The following is a 21,737-nucleotide window of genomic DNA, read 5'->3' on the forward strand; positions in this document are numbered from 1 at the left end:
TAAAGTACTGTGACCTGTATATTGATCACTGCTAGCAGTGATCAAGCAGCAGGAAAAGGGTTATTTATTTATTTTTTTTCAATAAAGGGGAAAGGGATTAGGAACCTTTAATAGATATTCACTATTCTTCTGGGACACAATGTTGCAACGATCCGTCTCTCTCCACTTCACAAACCCACAAGAGGTGGAGGGAGGCAGATCAGATATTCCAGCAGTATTGTGACCGCTGTGACTGGCTGTCACAGCGATCACATGTGCTGGGACATCGCAATTTGCTGTTGCTGGTCTGCCCCTGACTCGGAGGCACCCAAGCAACAGCGTTAACCCCGCGATCGCCGGCACTGCGGCGATCGCGGGGTTAATTTTACCGCGTGACGGACGAGGTCCGTCACCCGTCGTTAAGGGCATCCACCGGATGACAGACCTCGTCCGTCACCCTTCCTGAAGAGGTTAAGGTCTACATCTGGTTTATCTTTAGCTTTATATCATAACATTAAGATATATCTCGACATGAGTTAGTTGGTTACTATTTATCAATCGTTATTTCATTTCTTCCCATGATTGTAGGGGTTAACTTTGAACTTTGGACACTCCCCTCTTCTTACGTAGCGGCACAGGATTGGCCGTATGATGTTACCGAGGGGCGGGTCTTTACCCCTTAAATACTCGGCGGGTTCAACACGATCTTAATTGCTCTTGAAAAAGGCGCCACATAGTGCCGAAACGCGCGTCGAGCAAGACGCCAACTTTAGGCTCAAATATACTTTGTTTTTTTAATACTATGGGTTCCTGCTATTAGCCTCCTAGGTCCTCTTGAAGCAGATAGCTTTTCAGATAGACTTTTTGTCTTTGAGCAAGATTAGTATGCTAACAGTGTTCTGAAGCCGATATACCGTTGTTTTTTTCAGCTAGGATTTACTCTAGACCTCCTACTATTTTTTACCCAAGATCTTAGGGATGGTTTTGAGCTACTTCTAGACTTAGCAACTCATGCATGTATACTTTTTCCATCTACTCAAAACCTGATACTAGCTGGATTTTGACAGATAGCTGCAGCTTCTATTGAGACTAGATTTAGCAACTTATGTATACTTTCATATCTACTTTAAAAAATGATATCAGTCAGATGCTGTTAGGCGACTCTAGCTTTTAGGGGGATACGGTATCCGTTCCTGTTTATGGGTTTCGATACATGTTTGTCATTAGCATCTAAATCGCTTATACCTTAGCAAATACTAATACCAAGTGGTCTAGATTTATTAGAGGGGAGTTTACATAGTACCTATTTAGTACCTACATAAACCCCCTATTTCTATACCACTATGTATTGCACTGCGATTTGAGCCATCATTGTAATTTATTACTATTAATGGGGCAAGGCAGTTTATACAGCTTTACTGCTCTCCTAATATTTATTTGCCGTTCTGGGGTATAGTTTACATCCAGGCCACAAGGGGGAATTCAACTATACTCATTCTGTTTTTTCTCTGTAATAGTGGCTCTGATTACTACCCCTAGATATTACAGGACGTATTCCCCCCGTTTGTTACTCACTCTACCTGTTAGCAATTCTTGGATATGACTATTCAGTCCATCTATGCTATTTTTGCCTATCCCACTAATTTTACTCCTTGACAGTCATATTATGTCTATTCAATTCTTACTATGACTACCCCACACTGTCTATTGGAGATTTCATCCTATATCAGAGATGTCTGCTATATTTGAGACTTATTAGGCAGACATTAATAGGACCCATTTTTACGTTTATATTTTTCTAGTACTTTTTTCACTTTGGTAGCACTTTGTTTGTTTGTTTTTTCACCACAGTATATTTTAATGTTATCTTAAATAAAGTTTATTATTTTCAACTTTTGGATAATTCTTTGTACCTTGCTTTGGAGGTATCTACTTTCTCCAATGGGCACACCCTGTGTCGGTTCTTGTCGAGGGTTAGATTTTTGCTTCCCCTCCCCATTATACCGAGCTCAGGGATCCCTTTCTATTTGACTCACCTGTGATGTTAGCAACCTCTACACCATTATTCACCATAAAAAAGGGTGTGAGGCTGTTAGACATTTTTTAAACATGGACGCCAATTTTAATGTATCACAGATTGACTTTTTAATTGAAGGTCTTAAAATAATCCTTTTAAACAATTTGTTTTTGGTTCGAGAACAAATTTTACCTACAGACTAAAGGCACGGCAATGGGGACCAGATTTGCCCCTAGCTATGCAAATTTATTCATGGCACATTGGGAACAACTTAAAGTCTTTTCTAGAGAAAATATTGGGGCAAATCTGGTCCTCTATAAACGCTATATAGACGATATTTTTATCATTTGAAAAGGGACAGAAAGATCGCTTTTAAACTTTTTAACTAATTTGAACCAAAATGACTGGAATATAAAATTTACATAAGAGAACAGTTCTCAAATGGTTAACTTTTTAGATTTATGTATTGTTTTCGAAAATAATCGTTTTAAAAAGCAAAACTTTTTTTTTTCATAAAGTAGATGTAAATAGTTTTATAGATCTTAAAAGTTGCCATTTTAAACCTTGGTTAGCCAATATTCCCAAGGGTCAGTTCCTGAGGGTAAGACGAAACTGCACGGAAATTGAACAGTACCAATGCCAGACCAAGATTTTAATAGAACAGTTCGTAGAAAAAGGTTATAACCGTCATTCTTTACAAATGATATGTGACCAAATTGAAAAAGAACCAAGGGAAAATATTTTTAAATATAAAGAAAAACTTGAAGAAAAAGACAATATAATACCTTTAATTTTTAATTATAGTTCTGACAGCAATCAATTACGCAAAATAATACAGAATAATTGGCATATTTTAGGACAGGAAGATGACATTAAAAATTTTTAGGGGAGAGACCAAAAATTATTTTTAGTGGGGCCAAGAGTTGTAAACAAGTTTTAACTAATAGTTTTCTGGGTAAAACTACTCAAGATGTATCTATGCTTAAGAGGGAGAATGGTTTCCATTATTGCAGGTCATGCAAAGGATGTGCTTTGAGGGATACAAAGAGCAGAAAAGATACAGAATTTACCTCTTTTAGAACACAACATTTTTTTTAAGATTAAATAATTTTTAACATGTAATTCAAAAAACATTATATATCTGTTAACTTGCCCCTGCGGGTTTCAATATATTCAAAGGACATCACGGGCTCTTAAAACTCGAATTAGGGAGCACATTTATAATATTAACCGCAAGTTTAATCTCCACAGTTTACCTAAACATTTTTTGGAAGTACACAATGGCAGTGTTAGTGGCTTGGATTTTGTGGGGAGAGAAGGGGTTAAAACCCATTGGAGAGGAAGAGATATTGAAGGTCTTCTCAATAAAATGGAAATGAGATGGTTCTTCTATATGCATACATTACTACCTCACGGCCTGAATGCCAACTTTGAGATCAACTCATGTATTTAATTAACCTCAAGCTTTATATGTTCTCTTTTTATTGGTTTTTATCCTGTTTTTCTTCTTTTCCTTTATTGCCTGCACTTTATCCCATGGGGAGAAAAAAGGTGAGTTTTTTGTTTTTTTCCTAAACTCCCCTGTATAGAGAAGATATATATTTACAGTTTTATTTTAATTCCTTTTAATTCAGGAAATTTTACACTTGATGAATTTAAAATGTTTTATATTTTGTCCATTTTTATAAAGCATATAAATGTTTTTTATCTCACTAATCCATTTCTTTTTCCTCCCTTACACATGTTTTGTGTAAGCAAATATCCTCTTCCTTAGTATATGGCATTGTAATATAAGGGACTAATGATTGTATAAGGAATGGGCATTTGCCCTATCAAACAGACTTCACAAAGATGGCGTTTAAGGAACGTCCGGTTTCATACTACCGCAATAGCGTCATGACGTAAGGATGCCAGAAATGGTTGTCGGACGCAACGGGATGACGAAAGCGGAAGGAGAGATGGCAAATTACCGGAGATGGCGCCAAAAGTTTCCATTTATAAACAAGCGCAGAGAGACACAAGATCACCACTTTTCAAGAAGGCATTGAGCCAAAATGCGTTGAGTGGTAAGTTACATGGACCTTTTATTTATTTGTTTTATTTATGTTCAAATAAAGAGTGTTTTTACCCTGTTCCTGCATCCTGGATTCTTGGGGAAGGAAATCTCTGTTGATATGAACAAGATCTAATCTGACTACGCAGGAGTCCAGTATACCAAGGATCTATCTCTGCTTACACCTTTAGTCTGAGTCAGCTTTTTAAGTGACTCAGAACCATGTGAGTTGGACCAACTATATATGTTTATTTATTTTTGTATTTTTGTAAACTATATTACTCTATGGTTTTTTATTTCTATTTTTAGGATGTGTCTGTGCCTATATTGGTAGGTATTAAAAGGTTGACTGCCCCTGAGCTAGATAGATAAATTACTGTTGTGAATTACCTGCACTTTGGGAAGGCTCCCTGAGGCACATACATTCAGAGAAACTATCCTAGAATTCCCAGCTTCATATGCAAATAAACAGACATTGTGTTTCAGACTAAATACTGCATTCTGCAGGTACCCGTAGCAACGCCACATGCAAACACATAAATGGCTCCCAAAGATTAATTGCTAAGAGAATGTCTGAGACAACAGCAGGCAGCTCATAAAGATAAGGAGGAGGTTCCATAGCAGGCAAACCCTTGAATGGGATTACCATCAGCACACAATAGATGAGGGTGACATTATGAAATCCTACCAATGGTTGTAAAAAGAAGGACAGCAAGACAGCACTGTAACCAACAGGGGTTTATTAGATATGTAGTTGAACCTCAGCCCCAGTTTCACTTATCATATAAGATGAAAGGAAGCTGATAAGCTATTAGCAGCTACACAGATTGCTAACTATTTTTTCACCATATGCTAAATCGAAGATTCCCCTCTTCTTTCCTTCTTTCACAGGTTAGGGGGTATGCTTTGTAGGAACATCTTGTGGCCTACTTAACCACACTGCACAGTAAGTACGATCTCCTCTATTTGTCTTGAAAATCAACATGAAACTAGATTTTGAGTGTTTAGTATTAGCTATACAAAAAGGGAGTGGAAACAGTGGCAGGACTACTGCCAGTGCAGCTGCACCGGGAGCCGCACAGTATGGGAGTGTAGCGTTACTCACCTTTCCCAGGGGCCGGCCGCGGTCCTCTCTTCAAGCCGCGCGCGGTCCTGCGGCTGCACGAGCCGCGCACGGCTCATCCGACGCTTCAGGCAGGAAGGCGAGCAGTGAACACGAGATGCGGTCACATGTCCCGCCTGAATCTAAGAGCGCGCTGCGAGTCTCGGGCGCGCTCTTAAAGAGACAGTGGGAGCCTAAATTGCCAAAAGGCTCCCATTGGCCCCTGACATCCCACACACCCCATACACTTACCTTTTGGGGGTGTGGAAGTGACAGGAGCCAATCACATTAGTTTTGAACCTATTTATACTTACCCTTTTCCCTTAGTTCCTTGCCCTATCGTGGTTTCTGCTACAGTTCCCTTTAGTGCTTGTTGTGTTCAGTTGTGTTCCTCCGTATTTGACCTTGGCTTTGTATTCTGACTTCGTTTTCGCTTTATCCTTGTCTGTACTGTTTGCCGGCTTGCTGATTCCTGTGTACCAGTCCCCGGCTAGTTCTCGTTTACGCTGTCTCTTTGTGCCCTTGACCTCGGATCGTTCCTGACTCTGTACTTCTCCTATTACGTCGAGTCCGGCCACTCTAAGGTCCGGTAGACGTATCTCTCCTCTGTGCTGTCTTCTGTTTGGCTGGATCCTGCGTGTAGGGGTATATTCTCCTTACAGGGAGCCAATCAAGAGGCCAATTTACTTAGGGCATCACTAATCAGCTTAAAACAGAACGCCATATGGGAGGGGGAGGCTGCAGACCTACATCAGTCTCAGCCAGCAGCAACCCAAAAAAGTCACCCTACTGCTGATAAAAGGTAGGAGGTTGGCTGCAAATCTAAAAATATGATCTGTTTGTTTATATGTTCTCATGTGTGTGCCAGTGTGTGTACCACTGTGTGTATACCTGTGCATCAGTATGTGTATCTGTGTTTCAGATTGTATATTTCTGTGTGTGTGCGCCAGTGTGTGTATATCTGGGTGTGTGCCAGTCTGTCTGTGTGCATGCCAGTGTGTGTATATGTGTGCCAATGTGTGTATCTGTGTGAGTGTGTGTATTTGTGTGCCAGTGTGCGTATCTGTGTGTGTATCGGTGTGTTAAGGTATGTGTCACTGTGTGTACCTGAGTGTGTGTGTGTGTATGCCAGTGTGTGTATCTGTGTGTCAAGATGTGTGTATGTGTCAAGGTGTGTGCATATGTCCTGGCAACACTCCTGGGGCTCCTCACACTGTAACGCATACAAGCAGGTGTTATGGTGCTTGGAGCATAATTTACTAAGTACACACACGTCTCTGACCCAGCTAGCCGCAGCCCAAAAGATTTCATCAGCCCATATCTTTAGATTATAGAGGAATGCTAAAGTGCATTATTTGGCCCATAATGCTTCCTTAGGGAAGAAGAAAAGTATTTGAAAAAAATACTACATCTAATAATTCTGCAACACATAGCTGTTATTAGTTGTTCAAATAAAATTTAGCACTTTAGATCACCCATGACCATCTTCAATAAACAAAGCCTTTCTGTCCAACCTATCTGTGCTACCATGTAAGTTCGCCTCATAAAAACATTTTAGTTGAAAATTAGAGCGTTTCACACGACTTTAAGTGTGGTCAAGTTCTGAAATTACTTTTATTATAAGGTTGCAGGTGGATAAGGTGGATCTTTAATACTGACCTCAAGGTAAAACATACATTCCACTGTACGCGGTGTTTTTCCATTTATAAGATACTTTTTCAAATTGTAATTACATAATTGGGTTGCATTAAAGCTCCAGATTTCTGCTGCCAAAATGTTAGGTAAGCAAAAGTAGAGCAACTCCTGAATTTATAAAAAATATTTAAATAATGCACATTTAGTAAGAGATGAATAAAGTAATGACCACAATTGAAGGGCGGGTGTGGGGTGGGGGAGGGCAGATAAACTATTTCTTTCTAGAAAGTCTATAAAGTTTCCAAACTAGATTTAAATAAAATATTGTTTTATGAATAATGCATCAATTTATTGGCATTCTTTGTGATTTGTCATTGCCATAAGATTCATCTCCAGAAATCTGGTAAAATTACAAACCTAGACATCTCATGAATTAGTAAAATGTCTTAAGTGGCTTATGAAGCATCAGTTACATTTTCTAAAGGAACACAGGCATGATGAGGCTTATCTGCTTATATGTTCAGGTGTGCTTGAACAATGTTTAACTTACTTTTTTTTTACTAAATATTATGTTTGTCACATCATCACGCACATCAATTGGTGGCATGACATTTACTGCACATAAACAACTACACCAACTGCCCATCAACAATAAATAATTGCAAACATTTGTTCATCAGACAAAACCCTTGCGCACCAGTAGGCAAGTTCTTCAACAGTGATGCTTTTCATGCCTAATTAACCAAACTTATAATCAGTCATCCTATTCCTAAGCATACAACTAGCTTGCAACATAAACTACTAAAGGAAAATAAATCTATAAAGTATATTCTACACAGCAGTGATTTTATAGAAGAATAATATATTTGATATGCTATATGAATCGGAATTGCTGAAGGCAAAATAACTCCTGGACTCCACAATGTAAACAGTACATCTAAGATCTAAAAGAGCTACAAAATTCATGCCTTGTTTCCAGTCCTTCACTATTCATTTGCATTGAATAAGACAAAGAAACGGTTTTCTGAAACAGCCTGTCCTACATGATAAAATGTGAGCAGGTTATTATGATTTTAATTTTGGACAGGATTACTCAATATAGCCACACTTAAATAACAATGGCAAAAGCATCCCATGTGTTTCATTTCTGATAAGATATGGGATTCAGGTCCTGTCTCTCTGGCACTTAAATAAACAGTGAGATATTTTATGCACATACATTATGCAAGATTTAAAACAAAAGCATGGAGACCTAATGGTATACCAAAGTCAAGCGACATACCTATTTCAGTTTGACAGCTGCTCCTAAATGACAGGAGAGAAAACTTATAAAACATAGAGATGTACAATGATTTTATGGAAAATGGCAAACTTGCTCTTAAGACTTGGCCAGTTCTGGAAAGCAAAACATGGTGTGTCTACTCAACCTTCAGACAAATGGACCCTCTACTCCATTACTATATTTGGCAAAAAGTGGAGAAGCAAAACATGTTATTTCATGTGGCATATTGCTCACAGAATAGCCAACCATGAGACAGCCTCTCACTGTACTTGATTTACCTGCAAAGAATCTCGGAATGAAAGAAAGAAACCTTTATTGAAACTATTTTGGCTGTTTTTTTTTTTCTGGAAGTAAGAGTAAATCCAGATCCACTTTAATAGTAAAATCATTAAATTGCCATTTTCAGAGGTTCCTGTTCAATCCCCAGAGAAATTTCAGCTATATCCGACATCTCAACTGTCAAACAAGCAATTACATAATCCTACTGATGTTCATGGTTTAATTAATTTGAGAGGAACTGCCATAAAAATAAATAGATCACACACAGCATATGGCACTAATGTGGCAGTCAATTAAAGCGTTCCCGCAAAGCAATACCACTGGTTATGGAAGAACACCGATAATAGATGACTGACTGTTGATTCTTATGAAATTGAAAGCTCACAGAAATATTCTACTCCAATCTGTAAAAGGAAATAAAACATACAGCGCGTCTGCCTGCCCAAAAATTATAAAAAGTATTAATTGTTACATTAAAAAGACTGCAGTATTTCCAATACTACCACATAAATTTTTATATATTGCTAAAGATAAGCAATCTCATGTAAATAATGTGTATCGTAGAAAAAGTGCATAAGTTGGTCTACATAGTCCATTATTTGAAGTATTAAGCTAGACATTTCAATAAAACGTTTAGTTTCTCCAGAACAAAAACAGAATTCCTTCATAAGAAAGAAGACAATATAACATTCTGCACATTCTTGTGTCAAAGAAGCACATATATTAATCTGGCAGCAAAACAATTAGATGTATGATAAGTTTTTATATCTGATTCAAGGTTGTTAATTTGCTACTTGTGGATCTTTATAGGTGGCTGCAGTGCTAAAAAGAAAATACCCACCTAGCTTCTGCTGTTTCAAAGGCATTGCCCCCGGTGCACTTAATCCTACATACAAGTTCTTGTATATGCATGTATGATATTTATCCAAGGCATGTTAAGGTACTTTTAGGGGTGTGATGTGTATGTGACTATATCCAAATCTGTTTATTGCTGGTCAGTGGACCAAATAATGAGTATTGTCAGTGCCTTGAGACTATATAGAGAGAGAGGGATATCAGCTACACCTCTCTGACGAGGTGACCAGGGTTGCTAAATCTCTTGTGCAGAGAGAACTTGCCAGCATATTAGTTCTGGGCTGCCATTATGGTGGGATCACAGACATGAAGTCCCCTGCACTCTGGTTCTGCTTCTTACTCCGGCCCACAGCCTCAGAGATGCTCTGCATTAGATAGACACTGCCAATCCGTCCAACAATACAAGGTAATAGGAAATACAAGCCACACTCCAGGTACTGAAGGTGTATTTATTGGAGGGAAGAACAACCCATAAAAGTGCGACGTTTCGGCCCTCTAGTGAGCCTTCAATAAGTACCTGGAGCGTTGCCTATATTTCGTATTGTGGTGTGATCAGTCTGATATGCCTTGGAATAGGTTCACTCTGTAATGGCACAAGTGAGCAAAAACTATTTTGAGAAAACTATTTTTGAGATTCCAAATACACACACAATAAAAAACATAGGGGACCTACAACTGGATCCCTCAAATAAAATAAAAGGTGTAGAGACAAATTATAACACTGTTAGCATTGAACAAGACAATAAAAAACATGAAATACACTAAGCTAGAGATGTGAGGCAGCATTCACTCTAGCATTCTGACTGGACGAGCATCCAATCCACAGCTGGTAAGGAGTTTATTATGTTCAGTTCTCTATAAAGCAGAGGCACCTAGATCCCCAGGCTACCTTACGTGTTAGTATTATGAAGTATTTAAATGTGGGCCGAACCAAGGAACAATACATCATTGAGAATTCCTTGAAATTGCAAGTAATGTCCTAGGTAATTTGCCTTTGCAATCTGATTTGATACTGGTTCATCCATCTACTTGTTCTGCTAGGCTTTTGGAGCTGCCAGTTCTACGGTTCCAGAGAGATTTAACGTGCAACCCAGTCTATTTGTCATTACATTTGTAGTCAGTTCCTTGCCTATTCTAAATTGATTCAGAATAGAGTAAGACCAGAATATTCTTCATTATATTCCACAAAATAAATAAATAAATGCATGTGAAAATAAAAAATATACCACCGTGCCCCACTACACTACAATTGTTGACATGGGCACTAGTCTGGCACTTTGGTTGCATTATCCAACATAACATTTTTGTTCAATATCAGAAACGTGAGTGAGTCTGTTGTGGCAATCAAACAGAAAATAAACTATGACTTTATCTTGGCTGCAATCAGCTTGTACTGAAGAAGCAATGTGTCTCCTGGAATTCAGATGTGTTTACAAAAAGTAAAAGGTCAAGTTGGTCACCTATGTAGAGTGCTGGTTTAATTTCCAGGCAAATAGCATTGCCTTATCTGATATACCATGTCTCCTTGCCTGTAAGCTAGGCTGTCAGTTTGACAATGACCTTTTTCATATGACTTTCACAGGAAGACCTAAGACACAGCTAGTAATTTAACCATCATTTCACATGCATACCAAAGGATTATTTCACTATGTGGCATCAATACAGGAATGTTGATACACTGAGATTAACATAATTGAAACAAAGAAACAATAAAAAACAAAAAAAACATAAAATGTAGAAATGTAGTTTTGCTTCAGTGAAGTAAATATGCATGGAGCAAATGTTGCCTAGTTTTAATATATATTACAGACACACTAAAAGCACTAAAACAATTTCATCTCATTGAATTGGTTAATGTGACAGGAGTCCCCTGTACTGACCCTCCATGCCATGTTAAATCATTTTCAAGCAGTTTAACACTGAATGGATTCCCATAAACCCACACCCTCGGGTGAGCTTACACACTTCCTTCTAGCCATACCAATTTATACCTGAAAGGGTACTGTGATAGGTTGAAAGTTGTCAGCTGAGCCAATCCCAATCACCAACTGCTGCTCAAGCTAATGCTTCCTTATAAGCCCGAGCAGCATAGTGGGCATTAACACTGAATGGAAGCATGGCTCCAGGGCATGGGCATCTGCAGAAGGGGGCACTTGCCCCCCCCCCCCCCCCCCTGGATTTTTCAGCTTGTGCCTGTATTTTATTTGAGATTGAGAATACACTGCAATACCGGCGCCATCCAGTAGATGGCACTGTGTGGGGAGAGAGGCAGGGATAGGAAGCTATATCTTATCCCTGCTTCTCTCTTCTGGGGAGGGCAGCCATAGACATAGAATACATAGAAGCCGCACGTCTATGGCATTGTGTGCTGAGCGTCGAGGAATGCGGGTGCCATTTTGGACCGGTCGCCGCTCTACTGAAGCTATTGAAGAACCCTTGGAAAGTCCATCTCACAAAAGGTAAGTGAAGGACTTGGGGCACTTATAGTCCTTAATACCCCTACCCCTACAGTGTTAATACCCCTACCCCAGCACACACAGTGTTAATACCCCTACCCCAGCACACTATGTGTATTAACACTGTGTGTGTAGGGGTAGGGGTATTAAGGACTATGTGTGCTGGGGTAGGTGTATTAACACTGTAGGGGTAGGGGTATTAACACTGTAGGGGTATTAAGGACTAGGGGTAGGGGTATTAATGACTAGGGGTAGGGATATTAAGGACTATAAATGCCCCAAGTCCTTCACTTACCTTTTGTGAGATGGACTTTCTGAAGGTTCTTCAATAGCTTCAGTAGAGTGGCGACAGGTCCAAAATGGCACCCAAATTCCTCGCCGCTCAGCACGCAATGCAGCCTCTAGGTATTCTATGTCTATGGGAGCAGCTATAGACAGTGCAGCCAGCAGCTCCCAGACTGCAGAGACTGCCTAAAGATCAGGTAAGTGAAGGATTGGAGGGGGGGGGGGGGGGGGGTGGAAGCAGCATAAGATCAGATAAATGAGGGATGGGGAGACAGCCTACAGATCAAGTAAGTGAAGGATGGGAGGAAGAAAGCCTACATATCAAGTAAGGAATAGGGGGATACCAGTGGACGGACAGGCTCTGCTAAAAAAAAAACCTGGACTTAACTAGCTGATAATCATTACCTTCAGGATTGTAGAAAATAATTCAGGACTTCATGTATGAAATCAGAGTAGGGGGATGTAGTCCCTAAAAGTTAAAGATTTACCAATTACCACAAATGTGGACGCCTATGCGCCAGGGGACTGCAGAAATGACAACCACTTAAAGGAGATGAAGCTGTTATAGTCCCTACAGTATACCCTTTTACGTTACTAGCTATATGTAGTTAGCAGGGTTTAAACTTTTTAGTCCTGTGCTATTAGCCAGGCCTTTAAAAGTACCTAGCTACTGAAAGCCATAGTACAAGTTCCAGGGGTGAATTTCTACTCAACGGGGCTAAATTGTCACTCGTAAGTGGTGTCAAGTAGAGAGATTGAGCGCTATAGTTAGCAGTATTTGTGAAACTGGCACTGCATATGAATTCTTTATTTTTGATGTGCAGGTAGGTACATGTCATTCGCAAACGCCACAACAGCGTACATATTTAGTCATACAGGTTTAACAATGGCATGAGTGTGTGCACATTTTTTTTTAAGTATTAACAAGCTTAATAAAACATTTAACAGTAGCGGAGAGTAAATGCGCAGTAGTTTAGTATGTGTGTGGGTTAGGTGTCCTTTGCAGGAAACTACTGCAGTATATTGAATGCTGGAGTATACACATCTGCCTGAGAAACAAGGCTGGAGGTTCACGTGCAAAAACGACAGACATGAAAATCGTTAATTAATTAGAAAGGGTATGAATTAAAGCTTTTCCAAATGTGCTGCATATCATCCTGTCAAATTAAAATGGGCATCAGAATATCTCCTGGTCTACCGTATTAAAAGTATAAAGTATGAAATATGTATCTAAGATGCACTAGCTCAATAAAAGGTTGTTATCAAGTATGACAGTCACCAGAACAATTTAGACAGCCTTTCCTTGCAGGCTTTTTAATGTAAACACAGCTTTTTTAAGAAAAGGCCGTGTTTACACTGCTGTCTCGTCAGACAGCCACTATTGGTGCTTCCTGGGTCCTGGGTCAGCGTCTGCATGGAGACACTTAATGCTCCCCATGGAGATTTATTTATTCAATGCATCTCTATGATGCTGATTGGCGCAGTGCTGTGTTTTGTCACGGTTGCACAACTGACCCCCAGTTTCCTATGGGATAGCATTGGATTGGCTAAGATCGTCAAATTTGAATCCAGAGAGGGAGCGTGAAGGAGCCAGTCACAGCGAAACCAGTATAGCACTGGGATGAAGTGATATATCAGCACATTCTCCAAGTACTTTTTGTATGTGAGCTGTTCCTTAAAGGGACACTATAGTCACCAGAACAACTACAGCTTATTGAATTTGTTCTGGTGAGTAGAATCATTACCTCCAGACTTTTTGCTGTAAACACTGTCTTTTCAGAGAAAATGCAGTGTTTACATTACAACCTAGTGATAGCGTCACTGGCCACTCTTTAGATGGCTGTTAGAGATCCTTCCTGGGTCATGGCTGCCTAAAATGCATCCAAACATTCAGTATCTCCTCCCTCTTCATGCAGACACTGAACTTCATAGAGATTTTTTGATTCAATCCATCTCTATGAGGAGATGATGATTGGCCAGGGCTGTGTTTGAATTCTGCTGGCTCTGCCCCTGATCTGCCTCCTTGTCAGTCTCAGCCAATCCTATGGGGAAGCATTGTGATTGCATCAGACTACCACTTCTGATGATGTCAGCAGACTGCCTGTTTTTCTGAGGCAAAGAGCATGCAGACTTACAGCTTCAGACTTGAATACAGTAAGAGTTTGCTATATTTATGGAGGCATGAGGGGCCCAGGGGGACTAGATGGTGGTTTTAACACTCTAGGGTCAGGAATACAGGTTTGTGTTCCTGACCCTATAGTGATCCTTTAATCTCTATATTGTATGTCCTTCCAGTACGGTGAACCACTGGAAAAAAGTTCAATAAGGGAGGCTGGGGACCTAAAATCTGTTTTTATAACTATAGTGTCAGGAGTACACATTTGTATTCTGACACCATAGTGTTCCTTTACAGATACATGGAACTTTATTTGTGACTTCATAGGCCGCCTACTCCTCTTATCTCTGTTCGTTTTTATATGTCACTTAATTGTCAAAAATCGATTTTCTACATTTATAAAGTGATGCAGAATGTGATGTCGACACTATATCAATGCTAGTAATATAATACTGTACTAGTGAATCATATCACTGAGTATACTGTTTATATGTAAGGAACACAACAGAGTTTTCATAATAAATAATACAGGCTCAAAAGGCTGTATGGCACAAGCAGACTGTTTTTGCAATAAAACACAAACTCTTTGACCTGTTTGCTTGCTTTGCTATAAAACAAACTCTGTGACCTCAAAAGGCTGTATAGCACAATCAGACTTATTTTACTATAATACACAAACTCTGTGACCTGTTTCTGTCTTCCTGAACTAAAAGAAAACTTATTTTCTACAAATAGAGGTTCTATGCACATTGTTTTATTTCTGAAATCTCTGAACACCTTTTAAAAAGAAGCAAAAAAATATTCTTAAATGCCACAGTAGACTAGGAATTCTCCACAACGTTTATATTTATATTACAATTAGCTGGGTGAGATTCCACACTACAGCAACATCATGTAGCAAAAACCACTAGTTCTGAATAGCACCTTTGGGAAAGTCCCAGAGATGGGTGTTGCACCGTAAATGTGTCTCCCTGTCACTCTTAAAGAGTTAGTCCAATGCTGATGATATGTCATGGAGGAAAGAATCTGTTTGAAACACTGCACACCCAGAGATATTTGCACCTTTCTACAAGTGCCTAGTTACACCACCGGCAGGTCGTACCTCTGTACAGGACTGCCACATGCCAATTCTGTGCAAAACAACATACCGTAGTCTGATTCTTGAGTGTGCCTGCAAGCAAAGCCTTTGGACTGTGTGTGCGCTGCTCCTAAATGCGCCTCGATTTACCCTGCCTCCCTCCCTCTACCAGTGTCTGTTTTAAAATTAAAATATTCCCTTCCTCCATCCCCAACAGTGACAGCCATTGTATTCTTTTAAACCACCCTCCTTCAATGTGATTCCGTCCCCTTGTTCACCCCCCTGCCCACCCATGTGTTTGTTTCCTTCTTCCCCTCCTTTAGCAGAGATGGCTGTTAGTTGCTGCCTTTGGAGTAATTGGATGAAAAATGAAGAGGTGGGTGGGACTGAGCAGTGAGATGAGCTGTCAGTCAGTTCAACTTGCCACTTGTGAACGATCAGACCACGTGTGGTCTACTGTTCAATACTAGTCACAGAGGTTCAATGTTTTTTTTTATGTGAAGAAGCTGATTGGCGGTTTCATGGAGTTAGGCAATGCTCCTCTATTAGAAGCACTTGCTCGGACATAAAAGATAAATCAATTAGGAGTGTTAAATACTTTAACCCCTTAAGGACACATGACATGTGTGACATGTCATGATTCCCTTTTATTCCAGAAGTTTGGTCCTTAAGGGGTTAAAAAACTATCAATAGTTAAACGCTGTAGTTACCCTTTCAAATTAATGGGCCACTTCTGTAACAGAAAAAAAATAAACTGCTTTATTCCATTTGATGTTCCATACGCCAATCTGTCAGATAGCACTGGATGATACCGTGAACAACAATGTCTGGTTATTAATATATCTAGCTTTTCATTTTATTGTTCTGTACGTGAGCCCCAATTATCACTACTGAATGCTCATTCAGGAAATATGGAACCTCAGTTCACACACAAGATGAGCATGGTAATGTTCATAAAGTGGAATCTTCACAGAGGACAAAAATGCTACACAGCTTCAGCAGTTTGAATCACCTGTATTTGTAAATATGTGCCTCTAGCCTTCTCTATCACATAGAATGGAATGTATATTTATAAGTTATATTTCCAACTACAGTTAGTGTAGGGATCATTTGTCATGATGGTTGTCTAAGCCTCATGGGAGGCTACAATTTACATCTGGTGTAGACTTACATTTCATGAGACTTGCTAGTAACCATCATTACACTGTGCATGTAAAAATAAAAATAACAAATTTGCCTATCTTCTAGGAAAATTTGTACGGCCCTGCCCTAGTCTCTAATACACTTTTAGCAAATATCTGATATCTTTACTATATTCCCACCAGATAACAGTAACAAAACGGTTAAGCAGTCATTTGGGTAAGGTGCTGGATCCAGAAGAACGGGATAAATGAGAAAGTATTATAGACCTAGCATCCTAGACACCGAGACAATGGATTACTGCTTCAAAGCCCTGCAAGATTGTACCATCATCCCAAACAATTGGCTTGGCTTATCAGGAACAGCTTCTCTACATGCTTCACAGTTTATTGGGAGAAGGGAACTTACTTACACACTTGGTGGTGATATAGGTATGTGAAACCCTTTGTGAGACAATTTTTAAAAAATTAGTTGGTAATTACAGTTTCAGCATTACTTGGATCCATGGGTGACGATAAAATACAACTGCCAAGACCCAGCTTCTTTTTAGATGCACTAATAAGCTTACCTTTCCAACTTGTGTGGTGGTAAGATTATGAATTGCTAGATAGTGAAAGACAACTGCAATAGTCCAAGCTCAGACTGATAAATCTCCGTCCCACCCCGGTTAAAGATCGTCACCAACCGGAAAATCTTCAGCCTTTGATGACATTGAGATGGCGTGCGGAAGCATGACTAGAGGAATTTTTTTTTTTTATTATCCATCCCTTCTCCCTACAGTTTATACTTCAGCTCTAGACCTTCTATTCAAGGCACAATCTGGATATGCACTGAACAAAATTAAAAAAGCAACCCTTTTATTTTTGCCCCCATTTTTCATGAGCTGAATTCAAAGATCTAAGACTTTTTCTATGTACACAAAAGGCCTATTTCTCTCAAATATTGTTCACAAATCTGTCTAAATCTGTGTTAGTGAGCTCTTCGCCTTTGCCGAGATAATCCATCCACCTCACAGGTGTGGCATATCAAGATGCTGATTAGACAGCATGATTATTGTAAAGGTGTGCCTTAGGCTGGCTATCTACATTTGGCCACCAAGATACGTCAACAAACACCCCGACATGGGACCTGGCAACCATCGAGCCATTCGTTCCAAGAGCCGGATGACAGAACCCACAAGCCACCTGACAGGTCGGGGCGGAGAAGTCTCCTATCCCAGCCTGATCAACGGCCATACTAACTCTTCAGTTATTCTTTTTCTATGTTTTTACTAGTTTACTAATGTACGGTAACCGGTACTCAAATGGACAACTTGGTTCACCTAATGTTCTACTAGGTTCACCCAGACACCCACCGCCCACAATATTTACGAGATTGCTTATAGTGGCGTTAGCCCCACACGCGCAATGACTTAAGGCGAACAGCCAAACTGAGCGCAACCCTACTTTTAGCTTCTACATACCCTACTCCCCTAACAGTAACCAAAATTTGACTCACCTGACCCATGAGTGGTGACTCACTACTTTACTCTTCAGATGACAGCCAATGTCTACTCAAATACACGGCATCGATATCAGGACCCACTATGGATTACATCACTATTACCCCATCTAGCCCTAGGCGAGAGCCTACATGTCCCACCGACTGTACCTACACGCACGACTGGCTCTCAAAACCGCCTAGGGGCACACACATGTAAAATTTCTAGATATAAAAAGTGCCTAGTTGTGTAATACGAGATTCTGTGACATGATTCTTGCATATTGTAACAAATTGTAATTTTCACTGATGTGTGTAATGAACAGGTTTTTTTTTTTTTATTTGCTTATGGCACATCAAAAATAAAGATTTAAAAAAAATAATATATATTGGATCTTTTAAATGGCACAGGTTACCAGAGCAAGATTGCAGGTGTAACCTCCCATCAGACAGACAGCTACATTGAGCTTTTTTATTGGAAAACAACTCAAAGATTAACATGCAATAATTTAATAAAAAAAGACCCCTTTAAATAAGCACAAATGTTGTACGTAGCATTGCAAAAAGTAGTTTTTACCTGCCAGTGCATCCTGAGCCTCAAAGAATGTACTTAGGCCTCCCTTCACGTAAGCAACATTTCCCTCATTTTTCTTGCTTGCCTGCTTACGCAAATTGGTAGCTGCTATTTTGAGCTGCTCAAAGCTGGAACAAATAAGAACGATAAAATAATACTATTACAAAAACATGAGCTGAGAATCTAACAGATTTACTGTCCTGAAAATAGAATATTAAAATTCTTAAGTATATTTTTTCTTAATATAAAAAGATCCATTTTATAGCTTGTAGGAAAAATACAATGGTAACATTCATGTCAATAAAACATTATTTCACATATGAACAGGGTGATTTAAACCGAGACTTGACATTTTATTTTACACACAGATCGGAGCTACACAGAATTTGAAGAAGTCCAGAGTATGGACGAAACACGTAAGGCGAACTTATATTAATTTTATTCTATGTTTTGGTTAATGATATTGTTTCATATGTTTTTAGATATTGTATGCTGCTTCTCACGATACTTCACCTTCTGGACATCCTTTTGATGGGAGCCTCAATTGGTGATTGATGATAAGCTGTTACTTATTTTTAATTCTGTGAGTGCAAATGAATTCATAGAGGGATTTTATATGTAAAGATCTACTCTATGTGTCCCATTTTTATCTTCTTTCATATGTGATGCTGCTACTTGGGAGCCTAAGAAGAGTGACGATATTCATGGTGTATGATAACATTGCCTTCTTTCAATATTTGTTTGTGAGAATACTTACCAAATTCCCATTTAGACTTTTAATATTACTGTGTTACACTATTTGAGTTTTTGTATTTGTAGCTATTGGTGTTTTATATATTATTTTAAATGTGTGTCTAACATAGCTTGTAAAAATATTCAATGTAAAAAGTGTAGTTAGTAACGGTTTCCAACAGCTCAGAGTTGCAATATGTACAGACATGGTATGTTTAATTAACACTAAGCTCAAAGCAATATGGAAATAACAATTTGCAGATGTCCTCACATTTGCGCCACTCCTTCCCCAAGTCAAGATTTGGCTTCTGCCTTAGTAGGTAAGAAAAGGTGAAACCAGAAATAGGGCATCCTACCCAGCAGGTTGACTCACTGCATGACTAGGGATGCCAAACTGTGGAGCTCTGCTGAAGTGCACTTGGATTGTCCACATTTTCCAATACATGGTGGGGTATTTTAGAGAGCATTCCCATTAGACAGATTACAGAAAAAAGAAAAATCTGTGAAAATGGCACAGAAGTTCCGAATTTAGATTGTTCCATCAGACCCAGGACAGTTTTGAAGTATGGAGGTGGTTTACACTGTCTGATAATGTTTTCACATAATATTTTCTACACACGAGCTGCTAAAGGGTATAGATTAACCATTCAGTTATTATAGTTGTACTGATGTTATGCGCCAAGCATGGTTTCTTCTGCCAGCGTATCAGAGTATTATCAGTATGGTATAGCTGGCACACTGATCAAGGGGTCAGTTTCTCTGTGTTGGGTAAGAGAGAAAAACAAAGCATCACATACTCTCCACCTGGGAGACAATAACACCTTTATTCTCTCGTGTGTGCCATTGCTAAATTTCTGTAGGTATAAACATCCACTGCCTTCTTTTAGTAAAATAATTATCCTAAAATGAGGTAAGACAGATTCTTACCAATGGGAAGTAAGACTGTTGTTTTTGGCTTTGCCAAAAAGAATATTATGATGACACATTTGAAAGTAAACACTAGGCAGAGAGCAATATAACGTTTAGATTGCAAGTGGAAAAATGCTAAAATAAGTCTTTTCCAAATCCGATCTCCAGAATGAAGACGACTTTGTAATTATACCAAGATTCAGCAAGCACAAACAAGTGATCTAAAAAGGCACCAAACTACCTCTCTTCTATAAAGGTTTTATATACAGGGAAAACATGTGGGGAAATCATTTTACAGACGCAATTCTAATTTGGAAATACTTTACTTCTCTGTTTTCTACAGTAGTAGTAAAGTGTGAGTAGACACAATCAGTGTACTAAAACCTGAGTGTCCATATTTTGGTTATAAGCATGGAAGTGCTGGCAATGGGTTGCAAGGTATCGCACTTTATTAAAGTAAGAAATTTAATTGGAAACGATACACTTTGCCCACAATAATTTGGGATTAACTCACTAAGCAGGTGATTATATGTGTTCGTATTAGTGTGTTTACTTGTATACATACTACTACTACATTAGTATCAGTCTTTGTAATACTAGATTGGTATCAGCTTAATATTCTGGCTTGGTTTAAAAAAAATTAACTATCAGTGTGGCAGCAGGGGGAAGGGGGAAGAAGAGCTCTCATTTGCCTGAACAAATAGTGCAACAAGACACCAGGCCAGGTAACAGCCAAGCAGCCAATTACCCAGTCACATCTGGCACAATCAAATAGAACAAAATGCATAACAATGGCAATACTAGCTACACGGGTTGTGGCTCACAATTGCAGTTACCTTGAGCAGTTGCTTCATTTTAAATCTAACATGCTGGGGTGGCGGAAGAAAAGAAAAATTACAAAACAAAAGAGTGTCATTGTTGGAATTGTTTTTATATTAATCTTCTATCATATTAGGTGTCTGATAGCGTACAACTTATAAGCAACAATATAACTTGTTTGGGCAATACAGTGATATATAATGTGACATCAAAAAGATGAGCCTCGCAAACCAGTAAATAGAGGTGAAATAACAATGCAACATTTACCGTAGTTAAAAATAGCAGCTCAAAGCAGCTAGATTTTACAAATCAGCTGTGAATTTCCCCAGTTGGCAAGTACAATTGTTTGTCAATAGGAAACTACTGTGCAAAGTTAAAAGTTAGAGATTCTGACAGCTCAGGTAGAGACCGGGCAGTTAAATAATCTCCAAATAAGCTGCATTGTAGCGGTAAACTCTGTGGATAAGTATAGTGTAGACTGCATTTGATCTATAAAAGTAATGGGTAAGATTAACATTTCCGCTAACTACAAGTGAAGGGATCTTCAGTTTGGAAGTGTTATTTGCCGTTTAATGTGAAGTGGGCCATTTATACACTAAAACAAAAAATGTTCTCTTTTATGTGTTTCACTCCACTATATCAAATACAGCGTCAATTGTTTAAAAAGTAAATCAACATCATTTTGGGATCAGGAAAGTCATTTATAGATTGTGAAATCAGAGGTTTCCTTTAAGGAAAAAATACAGTTCTTGCTAACCATAACAGAAGGACTCAAAATACCAGCAAGTTTCCCTTTTCTCAGGTTAAGTAAAGTACAAGACAGTGACAGAGGCACACTGCTCTTCTATAAACAAGAACAATAACAATATGTGTATTATGAAATGGACGAGAGAGTTAAAAACAATAATGTTCCAAAGTTAGAAAAATAAAAATAAAAAAGTCAGACA

At 38.9% G+C, this 21,737-nt stretch overlaps 1 protein-coding gene across 3 annotated transcripts in view; it reads right to left on the bottom strand.

Moving 5' to 3' along the window:
* EXOC2 (exocyst complex component 2) overlaps window positions 1-21,737 on the bottom strand; it is a 269,142-nt gene that overhangs the window by 170,966 nt on the left and 76,439 nt on the right. For all 3 annotated transcript variants that reach the window (XR_010090747.1, XM_063451784.1, XM_063451783.1), the window contains one exon: window positions 18,334-18,458. Coding sequence is in view for 2 of the 3 variants with exons in the window: in XM_063451784.1 (XP_063307854.1) it covers window positions 18,334-18,458 (125 nt within the window). In the remaining variant the exon portion in view is untranslated. The remainder of the gene's footprint in view (window positions 1-18,333; window positions 18,459-21,737) is intronic.

Source organism: Pelobates fuscus, chromosome 4, assembly GCF_036172605.1.
Source record: "Pelobates fuscus isolate aPelFus1 chromosome 4, aPelFus1.pri, whole genome shotgun sequence".
NCBI lineage: Eukaryota > Metazoa > Chordata > Amphibia > Anura > Pelobatidae > Pelobates > Pelobates fuscus.